Genomic DNA, 27,410 nt, shown 5'->3' with positions numbered 1-27,410 from the left:
TGCACTCGTAATGATGCAGTGACACCGAGCCATGTGGCGAGTTATAGACAAATTCTTCAAAATGCTGATGTTTAACTAGAACAGTCCTTGAAATGTTGTAATTCAAATGATATTGTAATAACAAATAAAATTATTGATTTGTATTGACAATGGCCAGCAAAATGTGCAGCTTTGCGTCTGAAGAGTGAGGAAAAAACTTAAGTGCTGAAGAGTGAGTGGAACAAAAGTGATTTCTCGGGTAGCTTCCTCGCAGGGGCATATAAGATTTGTCAGGTGGCATATGCGTACCATAATTAATTTCTAAGGCAGAGCCTGCGTAGTGGCACAAGTAGAATACAAATTTGTCGGGTGGCTTCCTTGTAATGGCAATATCATAATAAAAGCAACTTGTCACGCATTTCCTTTCCAGTAGCATGAGTGGAATAAAAACAATTTGTTACACGGCCCCCAAACAGTTGCATGAACAGAATAAAAGTAATTTGTCCTGTGGCTCCTTGGCAGTGGCCCAAGAGGTAAACCAGCGAGTTTCCTGCCACTTCCTCACACTCGTACACTACCATGTCATTCCGGAGTCAAAATGAAAAACGAGAGAACCAAACTCACACTTTGAGAGCCATCTTGTGTCACTACTGTACCTCTAATCTCAGGAATACAAAGGGAAAGCTTAACGAGTGAATAGTATCACACACAAGACCAAAAAGTTAAAATGTAGAGAAAATGTGATGAAAGAACAGAACCCTGTTAAACAATAAAAATGGAGAGCAAATCTTCTCACATGTAAACTAACCAAGTGACCCTGTGTAACTTTTGGTCAACTTTTGGAAAAGTAGTTTACAAAGGTCCGTAGGTTGTTCACCACAGTAAGCTGGCACCCTTCTCAACAAGAATATAACTTGTGTATCGGCTCTAATGGTGTACAATATACATATTGTGCATACTGTAATATGCATTCAGTATTGTATTTGCTTTTTATCTGTTGTTGAAAACTAACACCGCTCATGCAACACATGTCAATTCCATGTCACCTCTCCTGCAACTCACAAAATATGAGTCAGTCTACCAACAGCTTCCCAGTCAGCAACATCAACATTAGCACTTAACTTTTCCTGATGGAGCTTGTAACGTGCTTAACAATGTAACTACTGTGATTGTTCCAATCACCTGGACTGTATGGGTGAATACTTGTGAACACCTGTGAATACTCTGTGGACTATTTTAACTGTGACTGTCACGTGTGTTTAATTTGCCCTCAACTGGTATCAATTTTGAATCACAAAAAACTATAGCAAAACACCATTTAGCTAATATCCAAGACCTTATTCATCAAACCACTTTGAAACCCTACATCTTAATTCTACTGATAATTCTTCAACAGAGATGCTTAAGTCTTCTTAGAATGCTCGTCAACCTCGTTAATAAGATTGTCTTGTACAGAATCTTCCCTAGATATTCTGGCTGCCTCCAATGTATCTGGTAATAATAATTACACAGTCTCAAGTAAAAGAATCAGTCACCTCGTACTTGTATAAAAAGTGTGGAAATTCTGCGGAAGATAAAATCAACTGAAATGGCCAACAGTATTCATTGCACGGCAGAGAACATGCAACAAACAGAAGCACAGTAGTTATGGTACTGTGGTACCAGGTGGAGACACTGAAGCACAGTGGCTAGGGTACTGTGGTAACAGGTGGAGACACTGAAGCACAGTAGCTAGGGTACTGTAGTACAAGGTGGAGACACTGAAGCACAGTGGCTAGGGTACTGTGGTACCAGGTGGAGACACTGAAGCACAGTAGCTAGGGTACTGTGGTACAAGGTGGAGACACTGAAGCACAGTGGCTAGGGTACTGTGGTACAAGGTGGAGAAAGTGAAGCACAGTTGCTAGGGAACTGTAGTACCAGCAGGAGGAAATAACACTGCTTTGAGGTGTTCCATTGCTTCTGTACACTAATAAAATAACTTGATACAAATACTTGATACAAATTAAAAGCATTTACCAGACAATTATTTATGCTCACTGATTAAACAGTACATCCAAATCAAGTTAAAATATTACCTACTGCTTGTAGAATAATAAGCAATCAAATCAAGGAGCTTCTCACAATTGAACTAAGAGATAAACAGGATATATTACAAAGTTTATATGACGACCGAGATATATTACGAAACCATAGTTAAAAAGTATTAAAAATCATCGCCTCTGTGGTGAGGCAGTCAACAAATATTACCACTAGTGGAGGAACGGAAAAACAAGCTTTAATCTGTCTTTGCAATCTAGTGTACTATTCAAACCTTAGAAGCAAGGTGCTTCATAGAATATCTAGCACACCACACTTGCACGCTAAACGAAACAATTCCCTCAACTCATCGCTGTGCCCTTTTTGACTTGATTTCGCTATATTCTATCATTGCCAGTATCTATTAGTATTTATCATCTTATCCGAGAATTTATGATATGCCTCTCTTTCCTTTTATCGTAATGATAAATGTGTCATCACAATACTGATATTCTACTTGTTCCTCTTACACTATTATTTCTATAGTATCAGTGTTGGTTTTGCCAAATGACAGAAAAATTGAAACCAAATTTTTTTTAATTTTAAACACAAAAAACCCTGTGTTGAATTACTCTCACTAGGTGCTTGCCAGACAAAACATACAATTCCTAAGTTTTATAAGTTAGGCTTGTTTCTTGAATGAAGTTGTATACTCAAAGAAAACATGCTGGATACTTATTATGTCACAAGATACAAAAATTGTGGTAAAGAGGGTACAGTAATTGTAGTGTAGCTATGTATGGGCTAAAAGTCAGTATACCTAATATAAGCCACACTAACCCCAAGGCAAAGTGAAATGTGGTTTCTGCTACTGTGGATATACCAAAAATTCAGAGGTATGAAGCCTTTGTAGGTAAAACATTATACATTGTCATACTGGAAAAATTAATGTACCCGGACATACTCTGAGAAGGTGCCACTATACTGTATATTTTATCCAGAAGAATATTAAAAATGTATGAATAATTTTCTCTTACCTAATCCTTCTGCACCATTTCCCAAAGGAAGCAAGGTGGGGTCAAGTAATTAACAATAGAAAACGCCAAGCCCGGAAGACTATATAGCGCAAGGTGCCCCAAGTACGCAAAACCTCTCGATAGGTTCATGAGCATCCATGAACACGACAACTTTCTTTACTCGCATAGAAAGTAACTACTCATTCACAAAGACATCCTCTACTCACACGCACAGACCTTCCACTCATGTACAAAGATACCCTCCACTCACCCCAAAGAGTTCCTGTACTCGCGCCCCAAAGAGTCCATCTACTCGTGCATAATTAGTCCCTCAACTTACATATGGTAAGACTAACTGCTTATATACAATGAGCCCAAGCAAATGTTTTCTTTCACACTGTCTCAGCACTTTAGAATTATTCACTGTAAAAACTAAGCAGATCTGTCAAATATTTAAATATACAAACAAAAATATTGCTAGTTAACAAAAATATGGACCTAGGAAAATGACAGCACATTAGGTAGATATAGATACATTATAAAACAAAAAACAAAAATTATTTTGCCTACATTCTGAAGGCAAGTCGAGGGGAATAGAGGTGTCTAGTATTAATAATAATATGTGGCAATACCATATGTATGTATATATATGCTTTCATGGTCACATGTGTGGCAGGTATATATAAAAAATTCAATAATTTTGCCAATTATCATACAAATTAAATCATTTGAAACAAATAATGCCCAGGACACTAAAGATACAAAAAAAAAAAAATCCAAGATTTGTTTCGATTACAGTGAAATTACCATAGACGGCAGAAACGTATTAGCCACTCTCCAAGGAGAAGACACAACCCAGGGTTGTCACACACACACAATAATATCCTATAGTGGCCATTCTAGAGCTACCCTGTTGTTGATCTTATTCTGAAGGTTATGCAGTGTGGTAACCCCCAGGGAACAATATATCAAAATTATTTGTTCATAACACCAGACATTTGTCTTCATGCATCTGTACAAATGGTGCAACTATAGCCTTATTTACTCTTTGGAAAAAAATCTGTGCTATTAAAAATATTGATACCAAAAATTGATTGCTGGAATTATATTCAGGCTATTTGCCGATACGTACTCTATTTTTTTCCCCCCCTTTCCTCTCAGTAAAGTGTTATTGAATGAGCAATTTTGCCTTTGTCAAGACATATTAAAAGAACTTAATTAAGACAATTAACTACCTTGGAAAAATAAAATGAGACGTCTAGACCTTTTGCAAGTTTTCACTGCAGCTTCTTAACTATGACTGTTTGAAAAATACTTTATACCTATTACTATTAGCACAGTAATTCTTGTAAGAAAAAAAAAGTAGGAAAATGCAGTTGTTTTTCAAATGCATGTAAATCATAGCACCAATTAGTATAAACAGAAATCAGCAAATCAAGATTTACAATTGACCTGTATTTGAGTGTGTCACCTTTCGTTTTGCCTTCATCTTTTTTTTTTTTTTACTCCAAAACATCACTCTCCCTTTCATTCATCTGACGTGAGACATCTTTTTCACTCAACTCCTTCAGCTTGTCAATAAATCCACTGGGATTCTGGATACAAATAACGTGAGCATAGTCAATATCCTTGTACGGCCTGCGACCAGGGACTTTCTGGAGGACACTGCGCGAGTTCATGAAGGAGACATATTCCTGAACAATTTTTGTCCGGTCCTTTTCCTTCATGTCAGGTCCATTGCAAATTTCCTTCTCCCATGCCCTGTTGATTGACTGTATCCAACAACCAATTGCTTTATTGGATGCTGTAGAAGTTTTCCTTTGGCTTTTAAGGGCTGGTTGTCCTGTAAGATGCAAGAGCAGGTTGGTTTTGGCCGTGTATCTTGAACAAGGTAAAATTTTAGCTAGTCTATGTAAAATATTATATTGCATTAAGTTACACTCTGCGTAACTGAAGATTTTGCCTAAATGAGTTCGTTTAAATATTCTAATCAGGTTAAATATAAGTTACCGAATATTAAAGGAAACAAAGCTAAAGAATAAATTTATTATACAAATAAATATACTGGCTAGGTGGCAGAAGCAGTAGTGCAAGCAAGCACTTGAGATCAGTCAAGAGGCAACGAGAGCACCACTTAAACCGAAGCATCAAGAACGATACCAAACCATTGGAAACTGCAGATATAGTAACTCGACTCAAGCCAATCAAAATAATAAAAGAATAACTGAATACTAACTCAGTAATTCCCGATTGAAAAGCTCCACAGCACGATCCCAGCTCATGTTGTTATTTGCACCACCCTTGACATTAACTGTACGGTTGTGGACAGTATCATGTGCTGCCAGTCGGGGAATACGTCCTGCCACCCCTGGTGAATATGTATCATGTGTGGAGAAATTACAGAAGACAATGATATGCCTCCCATCTCAAATACAAAAATATTATGATGGTAAACAAAATAAGAATGAGATTATATCTCAACAAAAACTTCAATGCTGATTAAAAATAAAATGTACATTTGTTTAGTACCTGTACAGTAATCAATGATAGTACAATTAACATCTGTATTACCATATCTGCTTTGATATAATGATATTAAAGATATTCATGTACAGGCAGTAACAAAACTCCATTCTCAAGGTTAAAAACCGAAGGCAAAATATTTTACGATCTCAGAATGTGAATTACTGTGTGTAGAGTATAAATTTCGGAGCTCAATTTGAACATTCGATGACTATAAATAAAAAAACCTGCATTGAATATAATGAAGTGCCATTTTCTGGGTGAATCCGGAAGGCTCCCTGGAGTTATACCGGGCTGATATACATATATTAGACCATGGCATCAGTTAATTCAATTGGAGTTCTTAGTCTACCGGGGACCATGAGCCAGAATCTGGGCCCCCTCAGAGAGGCACAAGGAGCCAAATGGCCTATAGAAACCCCCATGTGGTTGGAAGCATTCAATGTCTGCCATCAGGCACCCAGAAAGGTAGGAGTCCCAAATCAAACTACAGCTGGTTAAAAATTGCAACCGAAAGCCGAACTAGCAAGCAAAACTCCCCAAACCAAAAAAAGCAAACAAGCATGAAATCACCATCGCCGTCATGCCGCTGTCTGTGTAGCTTCCCCCTCCCTGGGAGGGGAAAGGGGGAGCCCCAGACCCCCTGCACCGGCTATCCAACCCCAGTTCAGAGGCTGAATGTCAAACACACGAAAACCGCCGACAGGTTTTGCCGCGGAGCCTCCGGAACTCGCCCAGAAAATGGCGTTTCATTACATTCAACGCTGGTTTTCTGTGGAGAGCCCCTGTCGGCACCCCGGAGTTACCTAACCAAAGATAAGAAAAGAATAACAGTCATCACTCGCTCCTCAACTCGAAGTCAAGACAACTGGCAACAACCTGCGACCCAAAGCTACACAAGCACGAGTAGGACCGGAACATTAACAAGGTATGGTGCGGCCAGGACACTCACCCTGGTTGAGTAGTCCTGTAGTAGTAGTCTAATCAAGACAGAACCCAAAACAACAGCTGTACCGGGAGGAAGAGGTACAGGTAACCCCACCTCAACCAATCCTGTCCAAAGGGCATCAACTCCGACGACCTCGCAGCCGGGGAAGGGCGCCAAATATACCAAGAGACGCCTCGATCATGCCGACGTGAAGAGGTCCACCGCAGGGCGTCCGTACATCCGGCAGAGCCAACCGAAGGAGTCGGATGTCGACCGTCCATTCCGTGAACAGAGAAATGAACCGGGACAGCCCATCTGCTTGGACATTGGACACTCCCTGGACATTAACCATCTGGTGAGCCAAACCCCGAGAATCAAGTAGAGGGAGTCATCCGAAGTGACCAGCCCCAAAGAGTGCAGCACCGCATTGAACCCCCTCTTGGTTCAGGCAATGAACCACTGGGGAGCAGTCTGAATGGAGCCGAGTCATCGATCCGTGAGTGACACAAACCCTCTGCAGTGAAAGCCACACCGCCACGAACTCCGGCACCCGTGCTGTGAGCCTGACAGAAGGACTGACCTCACCGTTCTGGTTTGGGGATTTCTACTTGCTAGTTCGGCTTTTGGTCGCAGTTTTTAACAAGCTGTAGTTTGATTTGGGATGCCTACCTTTCTGGGTGCCTAACCCGGTAGATGGTTATCTTGAGAGGTTATCTTGAGATGATTTCAGGGCTTAGCATCCTTGTGGCCCAGTCCTCGACCAGGCCTCCTTTTTGTTACACACCCCCAGGAAGCAGCCCATAGCAGCTAACTAACTTCCGGGTACCTACTTACTGCTAGATGAACAGGGCATCAGGGCAAAACTCTGCTCATTTGTTTCCGCCTCCACTGGGAATCAAACCTGGAGTCTCAGGATTACAAATCTGGAGCGCTATCCACTCAGCTGTCAGGACCCTTATGGCAGGCATTGAATGCTTCCAACCACATGAGAGGTTTCTATAGGCCATTGTTCCTCGTGCCTCTCTGAGGGGGGGGCCAGGTTCTGGCTCATGGTTCCTGTTAGGCTAAGAACTCCAATCGAATTGACTGATGCCACAGTCTAATATATGCATATCAGCCCAGTATAGCTCCAGGGAAGCCAGTGGGGCTCTCCACAGAAAAATTATAAATTTTGTTCCAAAATGAGAACAGACTTTTGTTGCAACCTATATATAAAACAAGGATATATAGAAACCTACCATATAGACATGCATTTATTGTTGGAAACATTTCAGGCTGGATAAACATTTTCATGTTTGAACATTGCCTACAGCAACCCACTTAACACAGGTTGGCCGACACTCACTAATCCAAGGAAGCATCATACTTGGGCTGGACGGTAGGGCGGCGGTTTCACTTCATGCAGGTCGGCATTTAATCCCCGGCCGTTCAAGTGGTTGGGCACCATTCCTTCACCTCCGTCCCATCCCAAATCCTTATCCTGATCCCATCCAAGTGCTATACAGTTTAATAGTTTGGTGCTATCTCCTGATAGTTCCCTCCCTTCCCTCATTAATCCAAGGAGGCATCAATATTATGGAGCTAATGATTTCACTGCAGCCCTCAACTTCTGATGCTAGTCAATAACATGAAAAATGGGGACACACTTGTGACTGTAAAAGATACCATAAAACATGTCCAATTTACAATGAATTTTATTTACAAATATTTTTTTTCGAGGATTTAATTTATTTTTTAAAGTTATCTTGCAGTACTGGGGAACTTACCAGAGAGAAAGGCATATCCTTGTCGAAGGTAATCACTGTATCCTCTGCTCTCAAACAGTGGCATAGACACCTTCCACACCGCGTGGAGGAGCCAACCATTGCCCTGCTGTTCGGCAGAGTGGCCTACCCAGAAGAAGAGAGAGTACCATAACAGCCCACGGTGGTATTCCCAGAGGCCATCCTTTTTCTCTGGGATGCTTGCCAATCGTCTCTTGAGAGCACACGTGCTACACAACCAATCATCTGATGACAAAATTGAAAAGAAAATAGTCCCCTTGGATTTGCCAAGCTAAATTGTGGTTCAAAATATATGAAAATATTAAGAACAATTAGTGCACAGTGCCAGAAATCAGCAGAAATTAAGTCCAATACAACCCTTAAGTTATTTTTTACCATACATACACTTCACAAAATTGTCACATTTAGTCAAGGCTTCAAACAATAGCCCATTCTCACAATTTGTCAAGCATAAAATTCAAAGTGGTTTTACTTAACGAGAAGCCTACAAACTTGGGTAACGTGTCTAACACAGGCTGGTAGATGTTTATTAATGCAAGGAAGCATTAAAATCATGGTGCTATTGATTTTACTAAAGCTCTTAAGAGTTCTGATGCTGTTGTTAACATGAAAATGGGATGCATAAGTATGAGGACAGGTTGTCCCTAGATAAGAGTTCTGGGAGTCCTTCTATTCTTCAAGCCCGGCCCAGGGCCAGGCTCAACTTGTGAGAGCTTGGCCCGCAGGTTACACATAATTTATACATTCATTTCTTACGAAAAGCATTGCCTATCCTCATACCTCATCTCTTACTCTTTGTGCTGCTAACTTATAAGAATTTTTATTTGAGTTGTTTACTGTAGTTCACCCCCATGATAAAAATATATTGTCAAATCCTAATGAACATGTTAATAAAATTCACACTTTATCTCAAGCATAATTTGATTTCATTATACAGTATATATATTTTAAACAAAATAAGATATAATACATTTAAGATTCATTAACAAAGGTACAGACTGTATCTTCCATAACACAAATGAAGTACCGTAGCTTAAACAAAATACAACAGTATTCATGACAGAAAAATAGTAAGTATTATGCACATTAGAGCCCAATAAAGTATTTTCTGCCCCCCTTCCCCCTCACCTCCATCCATCCATTTGTCTAACCCTCACTCCCTCCTTTCCCACCTGTCTGTCCTTTCCCCTCCATCCTGCTCTTCCTTCCTTCATCCCTCTATCCCCACCCAAACCTACCTCACTCATTTCTGATTCTATTTTAACGTTACAAATGAGAAAATAGTGACTTCTTCACGTTGCCTTACAAAGAAGGCCCCGTGAAGAAGTACTCCTATACATTTCAGTCACTGATAATTTTCAAACCATAACACTGAACTACAAAGGCAGGATTAAATGCCCTTTAAACTTTGTGGTGCCCCTCTATTCTGCCATTTTCCCCCAGTATACCACCTGTACAATAAGATATACAGTACTTGCACCCATTTAACACATCTAAAGAAAGAAAAAAAATTGAATGTAAAGAAATGCCATTTTCTGAGTGAGCCCCAGAGGCTCCCTGGTATCAGAGAGCTGAAGGGGCTCCCTGATACAGAAAAGCTCCCTACAGAAAAACTGTATTTGGCGATTTGAGCATAGGAGGTAACCGTAAAGAGTGACTGGGGCTGTTTAAGGGTTGGTGACACTCACCCTCGGGGGCTTCAACCAGCCCAGAGCATTTCTTGTTAAGATGAAACCAAGCACCTTGGGGGCAGTTCTCCCTTTTGGCGCACTCTACCAAGCCATTGTTCAGTGGCTTTTTGCAGCAGAAATAAAATGGCCGTCCACAACGCTCCGAGCAGGGCAGGCGAGCCTTGTCCCGAAAATTGACACAATCGCCAAAGGAGCACTCTGTAAATATATTTAAATACCACTAGTTCATATATAATCATAAAATTAATAGTAAATAACATATTTTTGTAGAATAATTACAGTATTTAATTATATGAATACTGTATAAATATATATAAGAACATAAGAACAAAGGCAACTGCAGAAGGCCTATTGGCCCATACGAGGCAGCTTCTGATGTGGATGATTCTTTATGTGGATGATAAGTCACAATACCGTGGCTGAAAAATGATGACCAAACCGCACACTAGAAGATGAGAAGACGACGACGTTTCGGTACGTCCTGGACCACTATCAAGTCGATTGTGATTGACCATTATCAATCAACTTGATAATGGGCCAGGACGGACTGAAACATCGTCATCTTTTCATCTTCAAGTGTCTTAACAGAGAATATATATTTTAGGCAACATCTGAAGTTAGATTTCATTATTTGACAAATCTTCTAATTTTAAGAACAATTCTAAATGTAATTATTTTAATAGTACAGTAATTATATACCAAACTAAATGTCCTCTTTATTTTGTAAACATGAAAAGGTCTGAATACATTGAGCTCTTCGTTGAGGGAGCAGCTCAATGTAAGAGCTCAGAAACACACACACACACACACACACACACACACACCACACACACACACACACACACACACACACACACACACACACACACACACACACACACACACACACACACACACACCACACACACACACACACACACACACACAAATTGCAAATTTGCAAATTTGCAAAGCCAAACAAATTGCAAAGCCATGGAAGAAGAAAATAAACTCTTAAAAATAGCTTTGGAAGAAGTTAAAGTAAATTTAAACATAAATGACTACAATAGGTTAGGCAAGGAAATTCAACAGGAGAAACAGCTTTTGTCAGCACAGATGGAGGAAGTTACACAGGGAATAGAACAGTGCAAGAAAGATATGCAACTCACTTATGCACAAGTGGCCAAGGAGAAGGAAAAAATAGAAGAAGCAGTAAAGGAAGTCAAACACTGCAGCAACCAAGATAAAACAAACATTAGGCTAGAAGTGAGGAAAGAATTGGCATCTAACCCGAAGTTGGTGCAAAACACAGTTGATCGGAGTAAGTCCCTGATCATTTTTGGCTGCAAAGAAAAGGCGATAACATCTAGGTCAGAAAGAGCTGTAGAAGAAGCTAAAGTAGTAGATAAAATTGTTGGCCTCGTGGAAGGTCTTACAAACAGAGAGAATGTGTGCGACTACAGGAGAATAGGCAGGTACGTAAAAGGGAAAGATCGACCTTTGAGGATCACTCTAAACGGTGCCAAACAGATGGAAGAAGTACTAAGGAATGCTAGAAAATTGCAAAGGGATGAGGATGGGAAAGGGTGGTCATTAAGACGAGATCTTTCAAAAGAAGATAGAGGGAAGCTGAAACTGAACCTCGCCGAGGCAAAACATTTAAATGAGAGCAGGAATGAAGAAGAAATAAATTCTTTTTTCTACAAAGTGATAGGGGTAGGCAAACCAGTAAAGTGGTACATAAAGGCAAACCAACAAAATCAATAGAGAGAGGGGGAGTGAAGAATAAGGAGAGGGGGAACAAGTTCCTGAAGATTGCATACACCAACATAGATGGAGTGAGATCGAAGATACTGGAGTTAAGTGATGTAATACAGCTGCAGACACCAGACATTGTTGCACTCACGGAGACAAAACTTTAAGATGTAATTTTAAATGAGGTCATATTCCCAAGGGGCTACTCAATTTGGAGACGGGACAGAAAAATTAGGAAAGGCGGTGGCGTTGCTGTGCTGGTAAAAGAACACCTAAAGGTGAAGGAAATAATGACTGCCAATCCACAAGAAGTTGACATAATAGCACTAGAGATCTGCTATGAGGATGATAAACTAATGATGATAAATGCATATAGTCCACCGCCAAGCAGCACATGGTCAAAGGAGGAGCTAGATAGTAAACGTGAAGGTCTTATAACAATAATGAGAGAGATTATAGCGAGAGCGGATAACGATAGATCACGACTGTTGATAGTCGGTGACTTCAACTTGAAATCCATAGACTGGGAAGCATATGAAGCTAAAACAGAATATTTTTGGACCTGTAAATTTGTAGACCTCATCCTGGAAACATTCTTGTATCAACATGTTAAACAAGCTACGAGGATGAGGGAAGGGGACGTTCCCTCCATGCTAGATTTGATATTTACCAGGAAGGAGGAAGAGATATTTGACATTCAGTACCTTCCTCCCTTGGGTAAAAGTGACCATGTCTTTTGGGGAATAAAGTATGCAATGCATTATAAGCTGGAAGAAAATAAGGAGGTTGAAGCAGTTGAAAAACCAGACTTCAGGAGAGGACATTATGGTGACCTTAGAAATTTTTTTAGTGAGTATAATTGGACAGACTTGATGCTAGGCAAGGAAGTGAATGAGATGTATGGCAAGTTTTGTGAAATATATGATAAAGGCACAAAAAAATTTATACCAAAACAGAGATGCAGAACTAGGAAACAGGATTGGTTCAATAGAAATTGCGAGAGGGCTAGAGACCGAAAGACACAAAAATGGAATCAATACAGGAAGAGGCCGAACCCCCAAACATACCAGCGATACAAAGATGCGAGAAACAACTACACGGCAGTGAGGAGAGAGGCAGAAAGAAATTTTGAAAAAGGGATTGCGGACAAATGTAAAACAGAACCAGGTCTATTCTATAAATTCATAAACAACAAATTGCAGGTAAAGAATAATATTCAGAGGTTGAAAATGGGAAATAGATTCACGGAAGATGAAAAGGAAATGTGTGAAACACTAAACGAAAAGTTCCAAAGTGTGTTTGTACAAAATGAAATCTTTAGGGAACCAGATACAATAAGAATTCCAGAGAACAACATAGAACACATAGAAGGTGTCTAGAGACGAAGTGGAAAAAATGCTCAAGGAGCTCGGTAAGAACAAAGCAGCTGGCCCAGATGGCGTTTCACCATGGGTTCTGAGAGAATGTGCATCTGAGCTCAGCATTCCACTTCACCTGATCTTTCAGGCATCCCTGTGTACAGGAATCGTAGCAGACGGGTGGAAACAGGCTAACATAGTTCCAATCTACAAAAGTGGCAGCAGGGAAGACCCCCTCAATTATAGACCTGTATCATTGACAAGTGTAATAGTGAAAGTATTGGAAAAACTAATCAAAACTAAATGGGTAGAACACCTAGAGAGAAATGATATAATATCAGACAGACAGTATGGTTTTCGATCTGGAAGATCCTGTGTATCGAATTTACTCAGTTTCTATGATCGAGCCACAGAGATATTACAGGAAAGAGATGGTTGGGTTGACTGCATCTATCTGGACCTAAAAAAGGCTTTCGACAGAGTTCCACATAAGAGGTTGTTCTGGAAACTGGAAAATATTGGAGGGGTGACAGGTAAGCTTCTATCATGGATGAAAAATTTTCTGACTGATAGAAAAATGAGGGCAGTAATCAGAGGCAATGTATCAGAATGGAGAAATGTCACAAGTGGAGTACCACAGGGTTCAGTTCTTGCACCAGTGATGTTTATTGTGTACATAAATGATCTACCAGTTGGTATACAGAATTATATGAACATGTTTGCTGATGATGCTAAGATAATAGGAAGGATAAGAAATTTAGATGACTGTCATGCCCTTCAAAAAGACCTGGACAAAATAAGTATATGGAGCACCACTTGGCAAATGGAATTTAATGTTAATAAATGTCATGTTATGGAATGTGGAATAGGAGAACATAGACCCCACACAACCTATATATTATGTGAGAAATCTTTAAAGAATTCTGATAAAGAAAGAGATCTAGGAGTGGTTCTAGATAGAAAACTATCACCTGAGGACCACATAAAGAATATTGTGCAAGGAGCCTATGCTATGCTTTCTAACTTCAGAATTGCATTTAAATACATGGATGGCGATATACTAAAGAAATTGTTCATGACTTTTGTTAGGCCAAAGCTAGAATATGCAGCTGTTGTGTGGTGCCCATATCTTAAGAAGCACATCAACAAACTGGAAAAGGTGCAAAGACATGCTACTAAGTGGCTCCCAGAACTGAAGGGCAAGAGCTACGAGGAGAGGTTAGAAGCATTAAATATGCCAAAACTAGAAGACAGAAGAAAAAGAGGTGATATGATCACTACATACAAAATAGTAACAGGAATTGACAAAATCGACAGGGAAGACTTCCTGAGACCTGGAACTTCAAGAACAAGAGGTCATAGATTTAAACTAGCTAAACACAGATGCCGAAGAAATATAAGAAAATTCACCTTCGCAAATAGAGTGGTAGACGGTTGGAACAAGTTAAGTGAGAAGGTGGTGGAGGCCAAGACCGTCAGTAGTTTCAAAGCGTTATATGACAAAGAGTGCTGGGAAGACGGGACACCACGAGCGTAGCTCTCATCCTGTAACTACACTTAGGTAATTACACTTAGGTAATTACACACACACACACACACACACACACACACACACACACACACACACACACACACACACACACACACACACACACACCTTGTTCGCATACCAGTGTCCCCTTGTTCGCATACCACCAGTGTTGAATAGTTTATCCTTGTTTACCCGGTCGATTCCTCTGAGGATTTTTATTGGTGGTGGAGGCCAAGACCGTCAGTAGTTTCAAAGCGTTATATGACAAAGAGTGCTGGGAAGACGGGACACCACGAGCGTAGCTCTCATCCTGTAACTACACTTAGGTAATTACACTTAGGTAATTACACACACTAGCTAAGTGAGACCAAGCTAAGCAAGAAGTTGGTGGAGACCAAAACCATCAGTAGCTTCAAAGCGTTATACGACAAAGAGTAATGGGAAGACAGATCACCACAAGCATAGCTCTCATCCTGTAACTACACTTAGGTAATTACACTTAGATAATTACACATTATTAATCATAGCAATGATGTACAGTATTATTAAGAATTCACAAATATTTCAAAACTGGTCCAATGAAGTGCATGTTCCTAACCTTTCCTACTCCAGCAACAACTATGACTTCTACCACAGCGTAATTTTACTCAAAAGGGGATAATCTACATTAAGTGTTGAAATATCAGAAATACCTCAGCCTGGAAAAGGTTGAGTTATGGGATATTCTATCTATTTTTTAAGCTATTAAGCATTAATTGAAGAATTTTGTTTGATTAAATAATTATTTTTGTCAGGAACAAGAAGCCTTTGAATATATATTGTAGGAGTTCTCTAATCCAGACCAAGTTAACCCAGACCGTTCGGTAATCAGGCCAAAATCGAGTCCTAGTTTTTGTCTGCAAAACTTTGCAAAATTTGGACATAAATCCAGGTTACTGGAAAAGGATGGGTGGGTGGGTGCCAGGTTACCGAGTGACATCGGAGACCTATGAGCTTTGCTTTATGAAAAGAAAGCGAGGGACGTACAGATCTGCTTAGGATGCTAGGAGAGCGTTCACAGGCTGGTGCGAAAATTACCCATCATATGATAGGTTGAAATTATAATTTTGTTCGGAGAAATTACCCCATAGAGATTGGGAAATAGTGGGGCATGATTGGTAATTTTCTTAATATGGCTCCCATCATATTTATAATGACATTCATAGATGGATGCAACATTACAAGAAACAGCTGGAGCCTTGAAGAAGCTACTGAGAATATTTAAACTAAATTCTATAGTTCATTTTCATTTTCAGGGTTTCCTATCACTAAAACATGGTCCATCTTCCTTTGAAAATGAGATTTCAAAGCTGGGAAATATGTCAGATGTGATTAAATCTTTTTATAGACAAGTTCTCCTGATAGTTGTCCTTCATGTGATAGGTTGAAAATAATATTTGTTCTGTGAAATCAGCCCAGGAGTGAGGGGAAATATTAGGGTATGAAAGGTAGCTCTCTAAATATGGCTACAATCAAGTTTTGAATGATTTCCTGTAGACAGACACTTTTAGAAGAAAGAGTTGGGGCCTCAAGAAGGCCATTGAGCATATTTAAAATCAGTTTCTATGGTTTATTTCCATTTCCAGTTGCAGCAGTTTTTGTTCACTAAAATATGAGCCCTTCCTCCTTTAAAAATTTGTTTTCAAAGTTGGGGTATGGGAAATATGCTAGATGAGGTGAAATCTGTTAAATATGCAAAAGGAATCTGTCTGTTAAGGTTACTGTGTGTAGAAATATGATTTACATTTTCTGTGGTACAAAAAATAAACTGCAAATACAGTAAGTTCATTTTAGACCTTCCCGGTAAGACTTCCCACTAATCCGGATATCCAGGTTACTAAGTGGCGTGGGCCGCATATGATCTGGATTAGTGAGCACAGACAGTATATACTATAGGGGTTTGTATCGCGGTATCCCCAAGGTCGAACTGCCGGCCCTCACCAGGATGCAACCCCACAATAGTTGCCTAATTCCTGGATATCTGTTCATTGCTGGATGAACAGAAGCATTATGTGAAAGGAAGCATGCCAAACCCTTTCTGTCCTGCCTAGGAATTGAACCCAGGTTCCCCAACTGAGTCGAAAATAAAGCCAACTGTACTACAAGATCCCTAAATCCACAGTAACCCTATTGAAAAGTTTATTTTTGCTCATATCAAACTGTTTAATCCCCCTAAATAAATTTCACTTTACATTTCCCTTTATGGCACACGCAAGAGTAATTCAGATTAAAAAGATATATAAAAAATAAATAGAGGAATCCCATTACAGCATGTGGTGACAAATTTTTAACCCATTCTCTGCTGTTTTCGGGTTAAGAACTACCCGGTATTTTTTACAGTAACAAATATAATCATTATTTATGGCTATTTTTGGATACAGATAATAGGTTTTAACTAGAGCAACAATAGAGCACAGTTTAGTGAGCATTTCTTAATCAAAATCACTAAGAAAAAAGGAACATTTAAATATGAAAACTAACAGGTATTTCCCAAAAATGTTGGTCAATATTACAACTCCATCAAAATGTCATGAAATCCTTCCATTATATCAAGGGGTCCACTACACTGCAATGAGATCCAAATATAATTTAAAGCATCATAAAATCACTTAGCATAAAAGCAATAAACAATAAAGTACTTCTGAATTACCTCCATCTCTAACAGGTTCATTTCCTTGGCGTACAATGTCCAGGGACGACCCATCAACATTGGGCCATATATCGGCCACAATTTCTTCAGAGATTTTCTCCAAAATTCTCTGCTTCTCGTCTGCATGTAACTGATTCTTGTTTGCTGTGCTTAGCAACTTGTTCTCAGCAAGAGCAACAATATAACTGTGTGTAACAAGTTTCAAAATTGTGCAAATTGCATTAAAGTCTGACTCCTCGCACTTCTTGAGTAACGTCTTTTCAAATTCGCACAAATGATGCAGGCTTCCAAACTCTCTTGACATCCCACTTGGGAAAAAAGTTTTGATGATATCCTGAAATAAATAAGGAACATACACATCCCTGTAAGCTTAAGCCTCAAATTTCTGAAAACCATTTAGGCTGTGACAATTTACATCATCTTATAAGTAACAAATTATGGTTACACTAACAATCAAGGAAATTATCTCTTATTTGTCTTTAGCCATTATATCAAGTCCTATCATCAACAATGCATCTTGTAGGCAATTTCTTAAGATACAATGAAACAGAAATAAAAAAACAACAAATTTCATTGGTACCTTTGCCAGGAGTATCTGCCGACCGAAGTCTGTTATTGCGGGCTCAAGACCATCTAATCTGTCCAGCTTTTCAGAGAAGCAAGACATAACATCCTTAGCGCTCACCATCTTCTCCACCGCGTCTTGTCCCCCAAAGATACACAACGGTATGGGCTCGCCTTCGTCATAAGCCATGTATCTTTTCAAGTCTTTCATTAGTGTTGCCACAGAACCATTATCGGCTGGACTTCGGAATACGGCACCACAGTCCACCTTTACAAGATTTCACAAGTTAATACACTTAAGGAGAAAAGATCATTACATCATGACAAATCAATGAGTAATAATTTAATAGATGAATGAATTTACATTGTTTTCACAGCAGACACTTTCAAAATTTATCAGCAATTATTATCTAATTCTTGACCTAAATTGGATAGGAAGACATTTGCCAGAAATTTAGATCACAACAATACAGTGAAATCTTGACAAATTGAAATGCATTATTTAGCACCAGCTCAGGTCCAAACTCTCATTCTATAAATACTTATTTCCATTTTTCCCTATTTATTGTCTATACCAATACTGTAGAGTACTGTATTTTGTTTATTTTTATCAAAAAAATTCCATTTTTGTGGGTGGCCCTGCCAGTAGCTACCCCCAGTTCATGCACAGGTGCTACAAGGTCAAATCCACTAGCACCACTTATGGTATCTCAAAGTTTAGTTTTAAATGCAGTTAATATTCATGGGGGTGTCAAATATGCTATCTTGAGGTTATCTTAACAGCGCTCTGGGCAAGAGAGCACCGCTCCACCCCAAGGTGCGCCTGCCATTCCACGGGAGAGCGCGGTAAAACTGAAAAGTGTATACTCTTTTCAACTTTGTCCTCAATTCTTGTCCTAGGTTTTTCAATTTGGTATCAATGTGATCGCAATAGAATTCTCTACAGGCAGAGTCTACAGGACTAAAGGCATATAAAGTTCAAAAGCCGGCGTACCATACGCAACAGAGAAAGTGTGCGTGTTACCTGGGAGCGCGCAAGAGCAATAAACTGTGTACACTCTTTTCACTTTAGTCACCTCAATTCTCGTCCTAGGTCTTTCATTTTAGTATCATTGTGTTCGCAATAGAATTCCCAACTGGAGTATATGCATATATAAAGTCCAAAAGCCCAGTGTACCAACCACAGCAAACAGAGAAAGTGACAGCGTGTTACCCATGTGAGTACTCAAGAGCAATAAAATGTGTATACCCTTTTCAACTTTGTTACCTCAATTCTCGTCCTAGGTCTTTCATTTTGGTATCAATGTATTCGCAATGAAATTTCCTACAGGAATATATGCTTATAATGTCCAAAACTGAGGTGCGTCCCTCCCACAGTCAAGCTGAAAGCAGGCCAAATTTTTAAAATTTTTGACGCCATACTGCGTCGTTACTGAACATTCGTCTTACTAAATTTTTTATGTCATACTGCGTTGTTAACGAGCAAAAGTGTTAGGATGATTTCGGGGCTAAGCGTCCCCGCGGCCCAGTCCTCGACCAGGCTTTCTTTTTGTTACACACCCCCAGAAAACAGCCCGTAATAGCTGTCTAATTCCCAGGTACCTATTGACTGTTAGGTAACAGGGGCATCAGGGTAAAAGAAATTCTGCCCATTTTGTTTCCGCCTCCACCAGGGATCGAACCCAGAACCTCAAGATTACGAATCTGAAGCGCTGTCCACTCAGCTATCAGGCTCCCGTCAGGCTCTCAACAATCTGTGCTGCTTCTGTAAGATTTTGATGGAGTGGAAAGCAGATAGTGGCTGCTTCCTTTAGATGTGTAAGAAGGTTGTAGCAGTGGATGCTTTTCACCTAGATCGAAATTAGTGGGATTTTCTGTACCTGCTTCCTTTGTAGCAGGTACAGGTTCTTCCTCTCATCCTGAATAAGTTGCAGAGCTTGGCAAGCCAAATTGTTCTTTTGGCTTCCATATGGGTAGATTTGTATCCAAGGCTACACCCCTCCCACTGGATCAGCGGCTTCACCAATCAGGATGGTTCTCTGCTCTCCGTCTATCCTGGTTTGTGGAGTTCCTAAATAATTGTAAAATACTGTCATTTGTACGGGAGGCAAATGAAAGACACTCTAGCACTATGCTTGCTGCCTTCGTAGAGGCCACAGTATGAGGCAGCTTGGAGGTCTTTCGACAACTCTTGGCCCCATATCAGGTGTCTTTAATGTCAGCATGGTTATGGTGTAATTTTTTTGTGGATGTTTCTTAAAACATCATTTTATACCAAATAGTCACTCCTATTGCTCAACACTGGCAAAGCTTTTCTTGTTAGGACTTAATTTTGCACTTATTTTTGACACCATTAATTAAACTAGCTCAAACCTTCTTTTCTTTGCCCTTCTCATGCCCTTCCTGAGCTGTCATGGTTCTTTGATCTGGCATCTGACTTCCTGTTAGTTTTGAGTTTCTCACTGTGATAAAGATGGCATGTTCAAGGCTGCCTCTTACTAGCTCTCATATCAGGCAACAGGGTTGGTAAATGGCATGCACTCTGATGTTGTCAGACTTATTGTTCCATTGGTAAATCAGGATAGGTAATGGACTACAGAGGCCTCCCCAGTGTTTCTCTTTGCTGAGGTCTCTTTGTGATTAAGGCACTGCTCATTAGGGCCAATATCCATACTAGTAATGCATACCCCAATGGTCTCTCATAGGCAGAGTGTATGGACTTAAAATGGACTTAAAATGTTCAGTGTTCATATTTTTAAATGGTGTTCTTATCTTAGCTCGCTTCTCACATACCGCTGACATTATCCTGTTCATGCGAGCTTCTCGTGTTAGTGATGATAATATATAAACACCCAGGTCTTTTTCCTTAATTGTTCCTTCTAGTTCCATCCAAATAGTGTGTAGTTTCCAATAGGTTCATATAAACCTTTCCCAACTTCATTAATTACACTTGTTTTGGACTGAATTCTAGAAGCTATTTATATGCCCCACAAAAGACTAGGACAAGTATATAGCTGGAGATATGCTGGGATAATGGGGTATATCTTGAGGTTATCTTGAGATGATTTCGGGGCTTTTAGTGTCCCCGCGGCCCGGTCCTCGACCGGGCCTCCACCCCCCAGGAAGCAGCCCGTGACAGCTGACTAACACCCAGGTACCTATTTTACTGCTAGGTAACAGGGGCATAGGGTGAAAGAAACTCTGCCCATTGTTTCTCGCCGGCGCCTGGGATTGAACCCAGGACCACAGGATCACAAGTCCAGTGTGCTGTCCACTCGGCCGACCGGGTAGACTCTGAATTGGATAAGGGAATAACTGATGAACAGGAAACAAAGGATCATAGTCAAATAAAATATGTTAGGCTACAGAAGAGTGGATAGTAGAGTTTCCCAAGATTCTGTCCTAGGATTATTGTTCTCTATTTTATATTAACCTATTAAAAGGAGGGAGCACATATATATATTAATGTTTGCAGATAATGCAAAGCTAATGAGGGAAGTAGGAACTGAGGTCGACTGTTGTTACAGGAAGTAAATAATTATCAAAAGAAGGCATAAAGCCAGGGAGACTATGTAGCACAATGTTGTAGGAAGACCTTAACAAATTTCAGGAATGAGAACTATACCAAAAGCTTTCTGGAAATCTAGGAAGATACAATCTTTACTCAATATTTATTCTCTTGCGTTCTTTTGGTGACCCTGCCTACAAGTCAGTTCAATTTGTTGGGCATGAAGAACCTGAGACATAATGAACATGCAAGGGTTGCAAAATGTACCAAAAAGAGAAATAGATGTGGTAATTCTTGCAACGAGATTATAACATACAAGATACGTAACACTTACAATCTCGCTCTTCTGTATAGTGATGCTAGAGTACTGATGCTGCTCCACAACATCCAGGTTTTTAAATATGTTGTAATACTGTACAAGAACTTTCTGCACTTCCTTTTTCATTTGCTCTCGAACTCTAACAAAATCTTCCGAATCTGGAACAAATTCTTCGTACGAGATGTTGTCTGCAAGCCTGACTTCAGCATCCTTGTAAGTCATCATAAAGGGCACTCGATTCTTCACAGCATATGCCTGTGCCATAAGAGGTTTGGGATTCTTTTTTTGGCCTTTGGAAGAGTGAACAGGATACTGAATGCTGTCCCAACAGAGACCATATGAAGTCACTGGAAAACATTAGATATACAGTACAGTATACTGTATATATATATTTGAACAAATATCTTGACTTTCTCTAATATTTATTTTGGAACAAAATGCTGATTACCAATATACAATACATAAAAATCAGGCATTAAATGTAATGAAATGCCATTTTCTGGTAGGCCCCCCAGTAGCTCCCTGGTGCTTGTATACTAGTACTGTACCACTAAGTCCAAGGTGTGTGACAGGCCTCCGAGACTCGTGTTGGCCTACCGAGAGCCACGACCAGAATCTGATTATCTATACAAGGTAATTACCTAAGTGTAATTACCTATGTGTAGTTACAGGATGAGAGCAATGCTCGTGGTGTCCCGTCTTCCCAGTACTTTTTGTTATATAATGCTTTGAAACTACTGACGATTTTGGCCTCCACCACCTTCTCACTTAATTTGTTCTAACCGTTTACCTCTCTGTTTGCAAAAGAAAACTTCCTAATATTTTTTGGCACCTGTGTTATGTGATGTGTTAGGTCTCTGAGCAATCCCAACATTGGCAAAAGAACATGCACTTTGCAAAGGCATCAGTAAAAAGAGTGCCTTCAGCCATACACACCAACAGTATAAACAACACAGGCAAAGTTCAGACTACATAACAGGTGCTCGAGGTACAGCCTAGAACGCTGAAGCCTCCCAATACCAGAGATGGGCACACTGCTTGAGCAGATGCTGGAAGAGAAAGGGAGACCCCTCCAGGTATCCCAAACTAATCCCAGCCAAAGTAGGACCTGAGAAAGCACCAACTAGGACACGTTGACCAGGATGCCAATAGCCAAATGACTGGGAGCCCAAACTAACCAGTCATCGAGGTAGGCTAGAGCTCAGACCCTGAGAACACAAAGGTGTCAGAAGATTATCCTAGTTAGCCTGGTGAAGAATCTGTATGTCACTGCTAGACCAAAATGCAGGTCCAAAAAGTCATAACATAGGTATCCCACTCTGAGCCACAGCCAGTAGAGGAACCTCGAGTGAATGGATAAATGCAAATAGGCCACAAATCAAGAGGCCTAATCAGACCAGGCCACAGCGAAGTTGATTCTCAACCATTGACAAGTATACAAAAAGTATATCTGGTAAATCCAGGAAAATAAACCAAAAATCACTCAAAATTACCAAACAAGTCTGTAACAAGGTCATATGGAATACTGGACATGGGATATACACGAGAACACAGTGAAGCAGCAGCTGAGGTACATATCGCCTAGAAATGATATGTGCAAAGCAAGACACCACCCATAAGGATAGGGTCATCATGATAACACCCTTGCAAATAACTCACTCATGATGGTTAATACTATTGGAGTAGACAGCTCAGTAGGTCCCTGGAAAACTAGAGGGGGTGGGGAAAACCACATCTACTTATGAACGCTAGGAACTATGCATTAAGCCTTTGCATCACAGGACCCAATATGCTGAAAGGCAGTCAGATATTCCTTCACTATGCCATTACAGTATTGGGGATTACCAAGAAAGGGGCAATTGGAGAACCCCCCCCCCCTTCAACTGCAAAATCTAGGCAAAATCGGCAGGGCAGACACAGGGTATAAAAGTGGAACCACACACCTGTAACGTAACCAGCAGACCAGAAGCCTTACCTCAACCAGGAATCTGAAAAGAATGAAACCCAGACCGGCTGGAAGTGGGAGCATGGATCTCTGCATGCATATAAGACGCCTGGTAGAGACATGAAGAAAAGCACCCAAAACTGGAAAAACTAGACTAATCTTCCTGGTTGGTTTCCTTGGTTTTTGGTAGATCACTGACCCACCCCAAACACCCCTCATTTCAAAGAGTGCCAAATTCTGGTCTTTGCTCCAGGTAGATCAGCAATATTCTCAGGCACCTGGCATGATCCTTAACCTTTGTGGTAACAATGTATGAGTACTGGAGAGCTACTGAGCAGGCCATCCCAGAGAAATAATCAGTATCCTAAATCCTCCTTACACTTAGAAAATCTGTAAGATACAATTACTATAATGACAACAAAAATAAATACATCTTACTTTCCCACACAGGATTTCATTACAAACATTACTGGAATTCTAAGCATAACCATACCTGGTGTTGGCTTTGGAAGTACACTTCTCTGTTTTCTTCTCTCTGCATAGTACTTCTTTGGTGTAGCTTCTGGTTTACGATGAACAATTTCCAGTGCAAGCTGAAGACATTTTAAACCAAAGTTCATCATTAAGAAATTTTATACAACTTTTAATTTACATTTTTCATGCTTTATTCCTGTCAGGAAAATTACATGTCCACTCCTCAAAATGAAATAAAACCAATTTAAATAAAGGAACTTATGTAAGCCAAGTTGAAAAAGAAATTTTTATGGAAGTTAGGAAAATCAGGTGGCATCAAGGAATGATATTGCCTATCCTTATCTGTGGATGCAAGATGCCGCTGTGGCATAAGAATCAACAAATTAAGAACTAGAGCAGAAGGAAGAGAGAATCTTGAGACATGTATGTGATATGAGAACCCATCCTCCTGTTTATGTAGTACCTATTGTGACGAGCGTCAATAGTCAGAATTCGTACGTTCTTAGCTTTTAGATAGTAGTACTGTACTGTACAGTATACTGACTAGTAAAGAATTCTTTTAAAATAAATGAAGCTAAAACACAAATTTAAATATTGTTAGGCCTAGTATAGCACACACATCTGCTATATTAGGCCTCAGATATTGTGTATTAGGCCTAGGGAGGGTAGGATAGGTTAGTTTAATTTGTCAAAGCAACACAAGTAAAAAATAGTTTTCCAGTTTGTCCACCTCAATAGTTCAGATTTTTTACTTTGTAATTTCGTTGTACGTGGGTCTATGTATACTATGGTCCTCATCGTTACTATAAGTACTACCAAAACAAGTGGATGAGCTGAGCAGTGTAAATGGAAGAATAAAATCTTATAAGGAAAAATAAGAAGTATAAAAGATAGTTAAAAATCAGACTGAAGTGTGCTGAAATAATGTTGTTATTTTGAATGAATGGATGATGACAGAGTAGCGATGAGGATACGCGAGTGAATTTCAGTGGAGGAGCGGATGTGAATAGGAAAAAAAATTGGGCAGATATGGTGAACGAGTGCAAGACAAAGCAAGGATTAAATGTGAACATGCACGAGAGGTGGAAGAGAAAACGTAGCAGCAGTTCATGAGGGAAATGTTTGACACACATGTACATAACATTTCAGAAGACATTGATACCTCGTCTTTTTAAAGCAGTAAGCTGCTACTGCCGCTGCATGTGATTTGCTGAAATGTGGTGGTGGTGGTTCTCAATAATGTTATTTTGTGTAGAAAATAGTGAATGTTGAAAATGGGCATCATTATAAGCATCTTTAAACTTTTTTTTAACGTGTTTTATCTTTTCCTGAAAAATATCACCTTAACCCATGAAAGTAAGAAATGGGGTCAATATTGATGATTTATTATGATCTATGATGATCTACTACCAGAAATTTTAGCCAAATATTCCCACTTTGATAACTGTAGGCAACTGAAATCTTTCTACTGCTGCCTACTGGATGAGGTCAGTGTGCAGGATAAGCATATCAATTATGACACTAGCTCTCCACATATACAAGTTGCTTTATTTAGATATCAACCAGAAGTGCAGTCTGGAACCCATTAATATATGTGCTTCAGCCTACAGTTTAGACCTACTGTCTTGTGTATGACTCTCTGTCCTGTGTGACAGTAACTATCAGCATTATCCTCACTTTATCTTGAGATGATTTCGGGGCTTTAGTGTCCCCGCGGCCCGGTCCTCGACCAGGCCTCCACCCCCAGGAAGCAGCCCGTGACAGCTGACTAACACCCAGGTACCTATTTACTGCTAGGTAACAGGGGCCTAGGATGAAAGAAACTTTGCCCATTTGTTTCTGCCTCGTGCGGGAATCGAACCCGCGCCACAGAATTACGAGTCCTGCGCGCTATCCACCAGGCTACGAGGCCCCACTTTAGTAAGACTTAAGAGAAATCCTCAGAGTAGGCAAAATTGCAATTAAATTTTGTCAATAAAGATGTTAATAATTGTTGATGTAACAATATATATTAAATTTTGTAACTAGCTCATCACTAACTTGCTTAGTTTAATGAATCTTTGAGTTCAGTCCCCGAGTGTATTACAGCCTTTGTAACCCCTTGCACTACTGCCAACAGGATGGGTATGGGGTGCATAATAAATGAACTAAACTATTGATGATTAAGGTAATTACCCTATTTCCAGGTACACAAAGTAGGGAGAGAGACCTCAGGAAATGATAAAACTGTTATAGCAAGATATTTAGTGATGTTCACTTTTCATACTACTACCATTTCACATCATCATTCATTAGACCTGCCCCCATTTCTAGCTCTCATGGGATAAGGCACCTATGTCAACAAGTGATAACCAGTGGACTCACTACCTTTCAACACATAAATTTATCTTCTACTATTCTGTTATGACTCAGCATATACCTGTTGTGATTGGATACCCTATGACATAACTATGTTAACCAATTGTACATATGACCAATTATTTATATATACTGTGAAGGACTCTATTGTTATACATGTTGTAGATATACATATATTAAAATATATATATATTTTATATTTATATTATGTATATATATATTATACTTGGCATAGTACCAAGTATAATAAAACTCGTGGTTAAGTGACATGTTATATATTTTCCTTTGTGGGGACTTGGCAATTTTTTAGAAATCATTTGTGACTAACTTTTGCAAGTTTTGACTTTGCCAGTTGCCTGTCTAGTTGGGACTTAGTTCTTTGAGGGCAAAGTTTTGTTTCAGTGACTTGTTGCTTTGTTGATGTTAATGATATGAAGTTGCCCTGCACTGGTTACTTTATTGTTGCCAAGTCTACCAAGGCTCTGACTTTGAGTAGTCCTTAGTGACTTTGGTTTTTAATGTCCTAATTACTTCAACTGGACCACAACTTAAGATGCACTTCACTTGCCATCTAGTGTTCTCCATGTTAAGTTTTTGTTAACCTCTTTAACTGAGTAACATCTAGCTACTGTGACATGTGCCAGTGAGATTAACATTGTTATTAACTTTGTTGTGGTGCGTATCTTGTAAGCAACTGTTGTCACGTAGAATACTTTCACAATGGTAAACTGGTGACTTATTTTACTTTCAATATATCTCTAGACCCCTATAAAGTTGTGATTTGCTTGAGGCCAAGAGAGCCAACTATTAAGTAGTAGTAGTTACTTTGTTTGGGCGTGAACCCACTCTTTGACTTCGGGCGTGAACCTTTTTGTGACTGTTGGACCTTCCATCCAACTCGTTGCAGTGGGCCTTGCGACTCTAGTTTCTTTGCCTTGCGGCAAATTTCATGTGTAGCCTTCTGGCTATTTTCTCCGTGCCGCCATTTGT

The 27,410-nt window shown here is 39.8% G+C and overlaps 1 protein-coding gene across 1 annotated transcript in view; it reads right to left on the bottom strand.

The window, feature by feature from the left end:
* Positions 1-1,993: 1,993 nt before the first annotated feature.
* Positions 1,994-27,410, bottom strand: part of LOC123771738 (uncharacterized) — a 36,143-nt gene continuing 10,726 nt past the window's right edge. The window contains 8 exon segments of the mRNA XM_045764459.2: positions 1,994-4,857; positions 5,251-5,382; positions 8,232-8,474; positions 9,938-10,138; positions 17,253-17,586; positions 17,833-18,084; positions 21,659-21,990; positions 24,082-24,181. Coding sequence (XP_045620415.1) covers positions 4,517-4,857; positions 5,251-5,382; positions 8,232-8,474; positions 9,938-10,138; positions 17,253-17,586; positions 17,833-18,084; positions 21,659-21,990; positions 24,082-24,181 — 1,935 coding nt within the window. The 3' untranslated portion in view covers positions 1,994-4,516.

This window comes from Procambarus clarkii, chromosome 75 (assembly GCF_040958095.1).
Source record: "Procambarus clarkii isolate CNS0578487 chromosome 75, FALCON_Pclarkii_2.0, whole genome shotgun sequence".
NCBI classification, from domain to species: domain Eukaryota; kingdom Metazoa; phylum Arthropoda; class Malacostraca; order Decapoda; family Cambaridae; genus Procambarus; species Procambarus clarkii.
This window is presented reverse-complemented; position numbering and strand designations above follow the sequence as displayed.